Consider the following 13,632-nt stretch of genomic DNA (forward strand, 5'->3'; position numbering starts at 1 on the left):
TAGGAGTCCTAGTCTTCGTTATTGTCTGTGTTATCTGCAGTTTGTTAGGGTTTGTGTATTTGTGTGTTTAATTTATTACCTCTCGTGTTCCTTGCCTTATCTTTCATGTTGAGCAGCTGTTAGTCTGATATCCTTGCAGTTCCTTGCCCTGTTTGAGCATTGGTTTGTGAGGGGTGCTGGCTTGCACCTGTCGGTGCAGAAGCCTGTCCTGGCCAAGGCTGTGCTTCTTCGAGTCCCAGATGGCCTCGTTTATGGCTTGGAAGGGACTGTCAGGGCCACACGAAGTCTCTGCTATTGTTCTGACTTCTTCTGGGAATGCTGTCTGTCACTATTTTTCAACATAGTAAGCTCAGTTTTCTTTTATAACAATTGTGGCTCACAGTGTCTTTATCTTTGCTTGCCGGTTGACTGGTTGGGTGTTGTCATCACAAACTGAGTCTATTGTAACAATATACTGCATGTGATGTGAATGTCTGAACAGAAACGGTAAGTTTTAGAGTGAAGACAGAAACTTATGCGCTATCACGGCATTCTCAGCTCTTACAAGAGTTTGGGTACATCAGACATAACACAGTGGTGATGCAGCCACCTGGGAAGTGAAGTAGTCTGTGCACACAATTCTTCCTTTTCTCTTGTGTCACCCCAAGCCAACGGGCAGGGAGCAGCTCGCATCGGAAAGCTGTAAGCAGGAGTTCTTTGTGTCTCTCACGTTGCCTTCTGGCTATTAGTAGTGTTTCTGGGTCTCCTTTGTATTTAGGAAAACCCATGTTAGAAAAATGAAGGAAAAAAAAAAAAAGCACAACATTTAAAAAAATTGTTTTGTTGTAAACATCTTAGCATGTCTTCCCTAATTGAGGGGTTTTTTTTTGGGTGCAACATTTGGATCAGCGGTTTGTTTCAGTTCTTACTTATGTTACCATAGGAACATATACCAGATCACAGAAAAATGAGGTAACAGTTTTTGTTTACCTTAGTCTATAACAAGGCTTAAATTGTTATTTTTGTAGAACTCTGAGATCATAGTATTTGTTTTTTATTGATGCATATCTGTAGGTTTGATTATGAATAACCCAAAGGAAATAAAAAAAAAGTAGAATCAAAAGCAGTCATGTGCTTTGATTACTTAGTACCCATCTCTCCATAGAAAGAATGACTTTGTTTTTCTCCATTGAGGTGAATCAAGTCCCAGTCGTCGAGAAGCAGTGAAAAAGAAAACTGCAGAATACCTTATGCGTGCTGAAAAAATTTCCAGTCTCTACCATAAATCCTCTGAAGATGCATCTGTTCCTATGGTAGGTTTTAATTTCTTTTTTTCTGAACCTGACTTTAGTATAATTAAATTTTCCTGTCTTTTAGCAAAGCATATTCAAGCTTGACATTCAAAAACTGTCTAGAATTTCCCTTTCAGGAGACCCGAGGAGTATTTGTTTGATATGTTTCTGTTAAGTTGTTGCTCTTTTCTGATTCTTGGTTGGTTGCATTCCATAGCATTATGAAGAAAGGTTGATTTAATCCAGGCCTCGATTTTTTGCATGCTTTCCTTCTATTCACGTTTTTAATAATGCTAAAAAATTTAAAGGTAAAGCCAAAAACCACACTAGAATGTAACGTTTCTTTTGCCTTTCCCATGGGGGTATTGGTCGGTCCTGTATGGAGTGAGAAGACTGTTGGTTTCTTTGGTGTGTAGAACATAATGGTGTGTCAGAAGTGAATCAAGCACGTGCCAAGGGGACGAGATGAATTTCTCACAAAATAAGTACTTAATTGAGCCAAGGTTCTTCTTGATCCCTTCAAATGTCTCTCTTGGATATGCTTGAGTGATCAGCTGCTTCTTGACTTCTTAAGCAGAAACACCCTTATCTGTACGTGTACGAAAGACAAACAAAGCTTATTCCAAGATACTCTCAATAAATTTCTACTTTGCCCTTCCCCAAACAGTTCCTTTGGGACTTATCTGTTCCTACTTTCGACTTTTACTGCAGTCATGCTAAACTGTGTGTGATTCTCAATGACTGCCCTATTGTAGTAAATATAAAAGTTACCAACTTCCTGTCTCCCTGCATTTATATCAGCGAGGACAAAAGGGACAGAAGATTATTGCTTCTTATTTTGCACAGATCTAAAAAAATGCTTTAAGGAGCACATACTGCAACAATGTGAAGCCTTATAAAGTCCAACTGCCTAATAAGTTCGTTAAAAAAGCAAAAACATTGATTTTGAAGGGTAACTTTATGTTGAGAGCCCACAAGTACAATTTTGAAGATGTTCCAAATGGGATATATTTTGTGACATTTGAAGTCTTGCTGCTGCTATGAATTGTACTTTGAACAATTTAGTATTTTGGACTGATATGAACTCCTACTAGGTAGTCTTTCTTTAGGTCAAGCACCCCTGAAAATGACGAAGAAGCTATATTGAATGAAAACCTCAGTGTGTTTGGAAACGGCAGAACAAGAAAAAAAAATGAGCAACCTATTTTTTCCTTTTTATAAGTTTAAAAACTAATTGTGGTTTGGAAGGAAGAAGAAATAGGTTGCATTTTTTGTGTGTGAACTTGAGAGGTACAGTATTTTCTCTTTTATGCTGTACTGAATAAAGCACATGCCTTCTTTGCAGATCCAAAGGAAAGCAGGATTTATTGGGATAAGACAAGAAAAAAAAAAGTGAGAATAGAGAACCATTCTCCTTCGATGCTGAAACTCAAAATTAACAAGTTAGGGCAAATCTGACTTTACACAAGGAAAATGTTGTACCTGGCTTATTCTCATTTGTACAAAAAAAAAAAAGAAAGAAAAAAGGCACGTTTCCATGATTTGGCTTTGTTTTACTGAAGTCTGTATGTGTATTTTAATATCCTTTATTTGCTTTTCTGCATAATGCATAAATTTGGCTTTTGTCTTAGGGCTTTGGAATTTGCTGGCATCAAGGGCAGATGGTGCTGATGGGTCATGATGGTTGTGGTGAGGAAGAGCTTGTCTCCAAGTTGATAGCAAAAACTTAATCAGGAGAAGGACTTAATCTCCCAAAGTTATTGTAAGGGTAGTAGTAGGAACCACTAAGAATTGGTGTCCTTGGTGCTTTGGGTTAGTGTCTTAAGGAAAATAAGGAATGTCATTCTGAAATCCTGTGCCTTAGTTACTGCTTGTACTTTTTACTGCCCAAAGTAGTTTATATTGGAGTTTGTGTGTATTATTCCACCCACGTGGACAGCAGTAAGTGCACTGAAATGACCTGCATCTATGGGCAGCGTGGTTCTTGGGAGGTGCTGGTGGAAACATGTAGGTATTTTGTGTCCTTCTCCTAAGTAAATGAAGTCTGTAGTGTCCAAGGTTAGTGTGTATGTCTCCTTGCAACCCCGCTTCACGACACCTTGATGCTTGTCCAGCTGCTGTTCACAAGCCACTGGTCATGCTGGGGCAAGGCTGGTCTGTTACCAGTAGCACCTCCTGGTCAGCATGACCAACAGCACCTACTGCTGTTGGTCATGCTGACTCATACCATTTCTTGTTCAGATTCTCATGCTTGGACAGGATAAATAACCCTCTACAATACTTTCTTTGCCCACACGGATCTATAAGGAGGTCTCATAAATTCTCCTGTGCTGAAGGGACACTGAAGACTTTGAGAAGAATCACTGCATTAGGACAGGAAGCCTTTTCTAGAAGCATGGCCAAAGTGCTGCTACACCTGGTAGCCCAGCACAGTTTGAACCATACAACTGAAATTACTTTTGCAAGAAGATGATGGACAAATACTGTACCCGAGTGGTACTTGTGGCTGTATTTTGATGGGCAGAATTTTTTTTTGTTATGGGAAGCATGGTTCAGTGCAGGGACCTTCACAGACAGTGAGGGACCTGAGACCATTAGCGTTTGGGTATTTAAGGCAAAGTGTTCTTGTTCATGGCCTGACATTACAAGGCAGAACTGCTGTGTTGCCCATGTCTGGTGTTAGATAGCTTTGTGTTTCCTATTGTGCTCTTACAAGGAACAACCACAGTGATCAGCATCAAAACTAGGCTCACCTGAGACATGACATTTCACTTCTTTCTCATCCACCAGGCCAGAAGAATGTCTAGCAAGGCAAGAGATAAGCTCGGAAGTGCAAGTTCAATTATAGCCCCACACCCCTCAGCCTCTCACATCTGCCAAAGGCTCAGGGCTGCCAGCCATGTACTGAGCCCTGTGCAGCAGCCTCAAAAGGCTGTGCCTGCTAAACATACCCCAAGCTTCCCACTTGCCATCTGAACACCTCATGGTGGTAAAGCATGGTGACTTTTCTCTGGGGACCTGGGGCAGAAGGAGGTGAGCTTATTCTTCCACAACCCAAAATGCCAGGCCCTTGCCTCTTTAAAGACCAGATTTCCTGGTGTTTCAGAGCCGAGAAGCAAAAATTATCTTTGGTGCCATGGAAACCAAACAAAGAACAACAGTAGTTTGTCACTTTTCTTGCCTCAACAAAAAGCGAACGGTGTAGCCCTCAAGGATAGCACCCTTAGCAACCACCCTGCTGCTGGCAAGTCTGAGTGGTGAGGAGAGGAGCACGAGAGGAGGTGTTTGGAGAACCCTTGGCACTGTTAAAAAAAGGTTATGGGTAGAGGGCTTAAGGATGGATAGAAGATTTCTTAAGGCTGAACAGAAGAACAGGGAACTGACGCAACTGTGACTGACCATGAACTTGGAATTAACTTGACAGGGTCTTGTAAACATTGAGAAAAGCCTTTCTGTGACCCATAGGAGTGGGAGACGTGGAGACAGCTTCTGGGGGTTGTAAACAGGCATGTAGACCTTCTGGAAAAACAAGCTGCAGCAAACACTGTCCTTCTCTTCTTCCTCTGGCACAGCACAGCAGCCTCAAGGGCCTTCTTGACGACAAATGCTGTGTATGGGTAGCGGCAGGCAATTTTGCAGATTCTCAGGCTGTGTTTTCTCCTCTGCTTCTTTATAAGTAGCGGGTCTGGGTACGCACCTCCAAGCCTGAGTAGAGCTGCAGCAACAGCCTTTGAATCACACTGGGTTGACCATCAGAAAGTTGCAGTCTTACATAGCTGTCAGCTGCAAGGCCCAGCACAGCTACACATACAGCCTGTGGGTTCATTTTGACTTTGTTAGTATTTTTAAAATGCATTTTTTTTTAACTGTTCAAAATGATTTCCAGTTCTACTTATGGCCATTTTTTACTATTCAGAATTGTTCCTTTTGCGCCATCATCCAAGCTGTTGTCTTTTAAAATGTCAATTACTTTTAATTTTCAGAGCAATTTAGTAACAAGAGGTACATGCAAACCTGATGCCCAAACAGGAAAAGTGGTCTTAATTCCTCATGGAATTCATAAGATATCTCACTTCCTAAAGTTCTCATTAACTGTGCATGCAACTTACTTGAAGTGTAAACAAAATACATTTCTGTAGTTCTGTTATATGTGAATTTAACATAAAATAAGAAATTCAGTCTCAAGGCTTCCAAGATCACATTCTGCATTCCTGTCTGCTGCTGGTTCCAGATGTGCATAACCCTAGATGTGTCCCAGCTTCAGGGAAGATACAGTCTCCATTAGTTGATCACTGGAGGCTTTCTGGAACACACCGTAGCTCTGCTTGGCTCAGATGTGTGCAGAGATGCAACCTGGTACGCTTCTGGTGCAGTGCAAGGAAGGGGCTGGGATGTTCTACCAGACCAGGAGAGCTGGAAGCTCTTTTACACCCACAACATGGAGCCTCGCACCTCAGGCCAGCAGTATCTGCTTTAAAACAAGGCATCTCCTTGCTGTAGTCGAGGGTCTGGCTGTGCTACAGGTGGATAGTTACTCAAGTCATCAGACACAGACCTCTGAAAAGTGAGGGGGGATTACATTTTGATGTGCAGCTCTGCACAGATACTCATGAAATTTCTCTTTTTTATCCTGAGGTTCTGTGGTGACTGCTGTCAAAGGTGGCAGTGGCAGCAGTAGAGTCATTTCCCATCAGATGGTGTTTGTATCACCAGGCTGGGGATGGTGCTCTTGCGTTAAATGAGGTTAACATTTAACATGAGAGGCTCTTCCTCTTCCTTGCTTGGCTGGTGGTGTACTTCTCTTTCTCCCACTGCTCTTACAATTGCTGGTAGTGAGGCCAAAGCTGAGGTAAGAGCTGTTGGCATATCTTATTGTGTAGCTTGCAAAACTAGAGGCTTTTGAAGCCAAGTGGTGGCTACAAGCTCTTTGCAGTCAGCATCATCCTTTTCCACTCAACATTAGCACAGGCTGGCCAAAAGGTGATGATAGGAAAGGAGCTGTTGCAATTGGTGACACCGATCCCCAGTAAGACAACTCCAGCTGTGCAGCTGTGGTCTGGAAACAGTTTCAAAAGATGTTGGGCTGAGCTGTGGAAGGGAAAGATCCTGGGATGCCTGAGCAGTGTGCTGGGCATTTGGACAGGCTGCTGAATACCTTCTGGAGGCAGAGGTAGTCTGCCACTTTCGTTGGAATATAAACGCCTTATTTGTAAAGGCAAAGTATTTTTGTTACCCTTCTTCCTGTTGTTTATTTTATTTTATTTTATTTTATTTTATTTTATTTTATTTTATTTTATTTTATTAATTCCTCTATTTTTGCTGAGAGTGCTTTCTAAATTATTTTCCTTATTGCTGGCTATATGCTGTGTTTGAATTTTTACTCTATTCTGAAGAGCAGGCAGCTTCATAGAGTGCTTCATTGCTGTAGTTCTGGGTACTTGGGGTATTTAGAGTTTGCTTCTGGCTTGCCCCACGACAGCATATGGTGCCTCCCCATCGCTGGGCTCCACTGTTAGACTTTGCAACAGTGAAAGCAAAGTACTGTAAAGGGAAAAAATAACCTGAAACTGATAAAAACAGAGAAGCTACTGGGAACTGTGTTGTTGAGCATGTGATTGTTAATAGTTTTAAGGTAAGAAGTTACTATAGAATGTGTATATAGAAAACAGTGTGTGTACATGATATTGATGACTGTGGCACCATCGGTGACATTTTAGAGAAAAACCCAAGAATATGTACTGTTTTTTTTGGGGGTCTTCAGACATGATGGGTGCAAAAGTCTGATTTTATGGCATTATTAGACAACTATTAACTTCTGTAGAGATATATGAACTTAATTCATGGTTGAAATGTTATGCATAAGGGAAAATTTTAAAAGCTTGATTATAGAGAAATGGTTATAAAACATAATCGCATGCAGAGAGAAGTAGAAATCTTTTATAGTAGTCTAGAGGAGTTGGAAATATTCTCTTTCATTAAATGTATTCCTTAGAATGCTTTTGAAATCTTGTCATGAATAAACTCTGTGTTAGCACAAATCTTTGTTTCAAAGCAAATATTTCGTTATTGCAGAAGAATTGCATACTCTTAAAATACAACCCAACAAAAGAACTCCCTTGACCTTCCAACAGCTCACTAGAATATGGAGCCTAAATTAGGTCTGGAGGAAAAACTTAATGTAGATTTGTTTTTAATTCTTCATACTAAAACCTTTAGTGACTTGTAGAATCTGGGCTCTTTTCTCTTAACTGCTGCTGGCACTCTTGCTTGGCAGTGTTTACATGACAATAATTATAAGACCCAGACAGATAAATTATAATAAATAATTAACTCTTTTTAATGTAGAGCCCAGTAGGTGAACACAAAAGAAAAGCACACTTTTCTCCGTGCTTTCCAAAAACATGTTTTTGAACCTTTCTGTTAAGTTTTGTAGGCAGTGCTAAAATAAGAGTTGATTTTTGGGAAAGAATTTGGAAGGAGAAATGGCGGCTGACTGGTAGCATGAAGGGGAACCAGTCTTGGGGGGGGCTTTGGGGAGGTGTTCTCACCTTTGAGGATGGCCCAGGAAGGATGCTGGAAGGGAAACCTGAGAGGGGAAGCAAATGGAATTACCTAGTCCAGGATCATCAGTTTTTCTGGGAGTTTCTGATCACTAGGGAAAAAGTCTTGATTTTTCCTGATACTTAAACATTCCATCCACAACAGAATTACTTACCAATGGTTTTCCTTTGTGACATATTTCTTAAATATCTTTCTCAGGATACTGACAAATTAAACAAGCGGCTTTTGCCTCTTAGAAACCTAAAAATCAGTGAGTTTCACCTTCCTCTTCCTTTACCTTTGTGCAGTAGAAGTGTACTTGGGGACACCAGGGAATGCTATAAAGAGTTTGGCATTCAACAAGTCTGCAAAAGAAGTTACCTTTCCCATGAGGAAGAGACCCAGGTCTGTGGCTCTGCTAGAAGCTGCCTGGTGAATTTTTGGGGGATGATCTAATGAATTCTCTCAGCTGGCAACTAGAAACTTCTGAAAATGTTTGTTAACATGCCAGAGGTATATGTGGTGCTTAAGAGGTTGATCTTTGTCCCAGAAGACTTCCAGTTGAAACGCTGTTCCCTCCTCTGACATGCAAGCTTTGAGTTTGCCCTGAGAAACTACAAAACATAGCACTGACAAAAATCTGTGCATGTTAACTACTTGAATAGTTAGCACCTGCCAATTCTCTTGCCATGGTGTTAATTTCTAGATTAATGATATGTAGCTAGCCACCTTTTTGTAAATTAGTTTTAGGAATCATTTCTGTTGTGCACCTTGTTATTAAAAAGATTTCATAAAGCTCACCAGAGAGCAAGAGAACCTTGTTTATAGTTCTGCATTTTATGTTCTTCAGACTTAAAAAGCCTCTAATTTGCTTTCTCCTCCTTAGTGATCTCTGAATTATTTTGTATCCAGAATACCTTTAAGGCTTCTATTGATTATTATGATGGGGTAAGAATTCAGCAATTGATTGCCAGGTTCCATTAAGCAGAGAAAATAAAGAAATGCATTATTTTTTCTTTTTAAAATTTTTGTTTTCAATGTTATCTCGATTTGTATTTACTTGCAAGTTGTTTTTTTTCCCCCCACTAAGGACAAACAGAAAACTTCTCCTTTCATCTTCACTCTCTCTGATTTATGATAAATTTAGTTTCCTTCGGCCTGGCATTTGCTTCAGCAGGCAGTCTTCCTTCAAGTACCACCCTGATTGATGTATAATCTTTGATATCTTCCATTAGCCTCCAGGATCACTAAGTTCAAGGCCCTCTTGGAACCTAAGGAGCCCTGCCGAGGAACTGAAGGCCTTCAGAGTCCTTGGGGTGATTGACAAGGTAATTCTTCAGTATCTCTTCAAGAGTTCAGTCATAAATCGACTGCATGCTGACATTTTGTCTTTGAAGCTGTGGATCTTAAGGATATGAAACAAAAGGGGAAAATGACTCAAATGCATCTGCACTTTAAAATAACAAAAGTAGAAGAAAAAAGGCTTTTATCTAAGCAATTCATGTAAGGTCATGCAAAATATATTTGAGCTAAAGGATAAGGTACATGTTTGGTGGCATTCAATAGGATGAGGCCTGTTTTTCAAAAATGAAGTCATGGTTACAGTACTGGGGTAAGGACGAGTTGATGTATTTTCAGTTGAATAAACTGGTAGATACTTGAAGTACAGAAAAATAGAAATTCCTGCTTTTGAACAAAATGGGGACTGGGAGTGGGGGGGGAGAGAATGACTGTTCTCCTTCCCTGAGAATTTGGAACTGAAGTCCTCAACCAAGACAGATTCAACAATGAAGCCAGACATATTTTTGACTCATGCAAATAATGTCTTCCAAAACCCCAGGGTAATACCCTTCTGTAAACAGTAAAGAAACATACAGATTTTTTTGCAAGCCTAATTAAGAGACAAGAGGAATTGCTGCATTGTTTTGATAAAGTTGATTAGTAATCACCTTACCAAATACGTTAAAGATGATGTATTATTCAGCAGTGTGGCAGTGGCTAATGCAGACTGTAAAGGCTCATTTCCTTTTTGCCACACCAATGCCCTTGTGCCGTTTGATAGTTCCTGGTTTGATAGTACCTGGTTTGTGTATGAAGTACTGATGCATGGTCAATTTATGGTCAATTTACGCAGTTGTAATGTGTATCACAAAACCTGTAGCTGGTCTCTTAATGTCTGTATTTCTCTTATTGGACTGAGTCTAGCTATGGGGACTGATTTTTGGTTTTCTTTGCCTGTTTTGTTGTAATTATGTGCATAAGTTGATAACTTCTCTTCAGAGAGCTATACACATTAGGTATTATGGTTGTTTTTATAGCACAGAAGGATTTCTCAGCTCTAACCTGATATTAATTGTGTCTTCTTTCCTTGGTTATAAGTATTATTCCTTTCCATATGTGTATCATCAAAGGGGTTAGAAAGAGCACCTACCTGTTGGACTAGTAGCCACTAACTAAATGTGGTAGGCAGGGACTCTGTGAATTATTCTGACAACGTGAGGTTGTGTAAGTGTTGGAAATGAACCAAGAAAGTCCTTTTCAGTATCTTTGTTCTTGAATGAGAATAATGAACAGCAACTGGAGAAGATGCTTTATAAGAACAGAGCTTTTGGAGACCTTGGTGTTATCAGATCTCCTGTATCTCTCTAAGAACAGCTCTAGTAAGTGGCCCAGGTGTGAGCTGAATGTGTCCAGGTGTCTGAGGCAGAGCTGGGAAGAATCAGGGTCCTGGTGATGACAGAAATAAAAGATCTTAGTGTTAGAGATGTATATGAGGAGTAACAGGGCTGTGTATACAGCTGGTACGCTCATGTGTAAACAATATCATAGGGATCAGAGTTAATGTTTAATTACTGCATGAAAAAGGGAGCAATATTCTTTCAGGTGTCTTTGTACTCTCTGTATCTGCTTCCAAATTCTATTTTTTATGAACTTATTCTGAGTCTACTGTTTTTATGAACACTTAAAAATGTGTGAAAAAAGTTGAGGCAGATGAAAAGCTGTTCTAAGCCCAAATGTTCAAAACATGTTTTATTTGGTTTTGTAATGCATGCACAAAATGAATGTGAATATATGAACCAGAAGTGTGCGCATGTGTCTGCGTGCCAGAGATGATACCCCTGCCTTTGGTTTAAAACACCGTCTCAGTTCCTTCCTCACCATCACTGTTCTTTACCATCTCCTCTGCTTGCATGTGCTCCAAATCTCTCATCATAGAGAAACCCAAATAGCTGGGTTATGTCTCCTTGCCGGAGCCAAGCGGATCACAGTGTTTGTTCTTGAAAATGGGTTCTGATTTTCAGGCCTAGTGTTGAAGATACCACATTTTTGGGCACAAGTTTGATTCAGCATCCTGTGGAGTTTTGCCTGAAAATACTCTTCTCCTTTCTAATTTTGAGGTTGTCGCTTTGGTTTCAGCAGAAAACTAGTATGTGGACAGTAATGAGCCACTGGCATTTTCACTGTTGCCTTGCCTTATCCTGTGTGAGACTGGCTTGAACACGCTGACTTACAAATGGTGGTGGTTGGTTTGCAGACTTGTTCTCCCGCTGCTGCCTGGAGCCCAGAGTGGTGTCTGCCTGCTATGGGGCTGCCTCCAGAAAACCAGCTCTTAACCTGCACTCCATCAAATGCTGAAAGGTTCAGTGTCTTCCCTTAGAGTAATGGCAGTCTTTGTTCTTCTTTTGAAGCCTCTTGAAGTGTTTTGAATTGGCTTCCTTTTCACAGACAAAATGCTTGTTGCTGCCTAAAACTCTGTTTGTTTTTTAGGCTAGGCAGAATATTAGACATTTAATATTAGCCTAGTTTATTTCCAGTGCGCCATTTTTCCCTGTCTACCTTTCCACCTTCCTTGTCACCTGAATAGTTTTTGCTGTGTTGAACCTTTTCTGCTGAACCTGAGAGTTAGTGATCTTAGCATTGTTAAACTCCTTAAAATATTGTGGAAATTCACAGAAGAATCAGCATATCTGTGCCTCGCTTCCCATCCTTCTGCTGCTGCTCTCAAGCAAAGGCTGAGGTATAAATACAACTGTGTTAGGAGACCCAAGAGGACCTACACTTTGCTTCAGGAAACTCTGTTTCTTGAATTCTGCTGCTGCTGCTTGCTCACTTCATGATGTCAAAGGTTAACTAGGTGGTGTTTGCAGGTATTTTATGTTTTTATTATGGGAAGAGTCTACCTGTCAGTAGATTTCTGAAAATAGAGTTTTAATCTAATTATAAAGGTGGGTTTTGCCCTGCAAATGTTGTGGACTCTGAGATGCTGCTGATTGGCAAGCATAGCTCTTGTTAGTGTTACCAGAGGTACTGCATTGAAAATGGGCTAATATCTAAATATTTTAGCTACTGTTATCACCAACCAATCAGTTCATGTACCTTTAACTAGAAAATTTCTTTTTGGAATAGCAAAGATTTTTGCTTTCAAAATTTGACTAATTAAAACTCAGGGTTGCACATCCTGTACTGAGTTTCTGCCCTAGGCAAATATTTCCTTTGAAGCTACAACTGCCCCCTCAAGAATCGACTTTGTTACGGTGCTGCTGGATACCTTCCCGATGCTGTTTCAAACCCAATTTCTTATCCTTGAGAACTCTCTCTTATTTACATTCATTCGATTTAAAGATTCCTCTTGAAAGCACAGTGCATTAAGTAATAACGATGCCTCTGTAACCAATTACTGTCTTTTCTGTCTTTTCTATCCCTTCCCCTGTTCCCCCATCAGGCCGCGTTGTCTGGGTTGGCACTGGTGTGACTGACAGGTCTTCCGCAGGTGTCTGTGCATTTGAGCTTGTTGTTCAGTATGCCGTTAAGCTTTATTGTACAGTCTGAAACCTTATAAAATACTCTCATAAGAGCCTTGCTAAAATTATTTTGGGAGTTTCTGAAGAGGGTTCTAGAAGTAAATAACTTATTTTCTGAAGAACTGGAAGGAATTCTGTTAATCTCGAGTATAGGTTATTTTATTGTGGCTGTCATGCTATCATCAGAAGTCCTCTCATGGTAGTACATTTTGATGAGTTGACTACAGAACCACCAAATCAGTCTTATTAATTGTGTAGAAAGTGTGATTACTGTAATACTTGTCTCCTTGATGAGTAGAAGTGTCACAAAGAAGTAGTATGTAGAAGATATGTAGAGTTTGCATGCATTATCTGCAGACCCATAGTTGAATTTAAACAGGCGATGGTTATTTTTAATGGAATTTAATCAGAGGATAGGAGAAATGGACTCTTTTTATGGCAATTTGTGTGCTCTGCATTAATAGCAGGACACAAGTAACTATGTCCTCTTAGTTTTTGTTAGAAACTTAAATATTTGGCATTTTATTTTGTGGTGAGGTTAAAGAGTGTTGTGTTGTGCAACTGAGTTGACTGTAGCAGGTATTTTCTCTCTCCTGGCTCTCAGGTGCACACTGCTGAATGTCTTCAGATCATCTTATGGATCAGAAGGCATGCCTGTGTGCACATAAGAGGTGTGCGGGAAAAGGGAGTTCTAAAATAACAGAGTTTAGACATTCATTCTTATTTCATTACAACACTCAGAAAGAGAAACTGGCTGAAAACATAAGGAATTCAACCGGCTAGCAAGTTTTCCTCATCCGAACACGGCACGATGGAAAATATTATAGCAGTGGCAAAAATGGTTAAACATCTGAAACTGAGTAATAACAGCAACTATTGATACAAATAAAGAAACTTCTAAGAGCTTGCTTATATTTTGATAACCCTTAATTTCTTAAGTGACTTGCTAAGTCCTACAAAATCAAATCAATTCCAGAGTCATTTTCAAAACTGATTTCTTGGCTCAGCACCTTCTGTTC

The 13,632-nt window shown here is 40.1% G+C and overlaps 1 protein-coding gene across 5 annotated transcripts in view; it reads left to right on the forward strand.

Moving 5' to 3' along the window:
* RPS6KC1 (ribosomal protein S6 kinase C1) overlaps positions 1-13,632 on the forward strand; it is a 90,046-nt gene that overhangs the window by 40,089 nt on the left and 36,325 nt on the right. For all 5 annotated transcript variants that reach the window (XM_065058417.1, XM_065058418.1, XM_065058419.1 and 2 more), the window contains 2 exons: positions 1,174-1,292; positions 9,047-9,139. In XM_065058417.1, coding sequence (XP_064914489.1) covers positions 1,174-1,292; positions 9,047-9,139 — 212 coding nt within the window. The remainder of the gene's footprint in view (positions 1-1,173; positions 1,293-9,046; positions 9,140-13,632) is intronic.

The sequence above is a fragment of the Columba livia genome, chromosome 3 (genome assembly GCF_036013475.1).
Source record: "Columba livia isolate bColLiv1 breed racing homer chromosome 3, bColLiv1.pat.W.v2, whole genome shotgun sequence".
Classification (NCBI taxonomy): Eukaryota; Metazoa; Chordata; class Aves; order Columbiformes; family Columbidae; genus Columba; species Columba livia.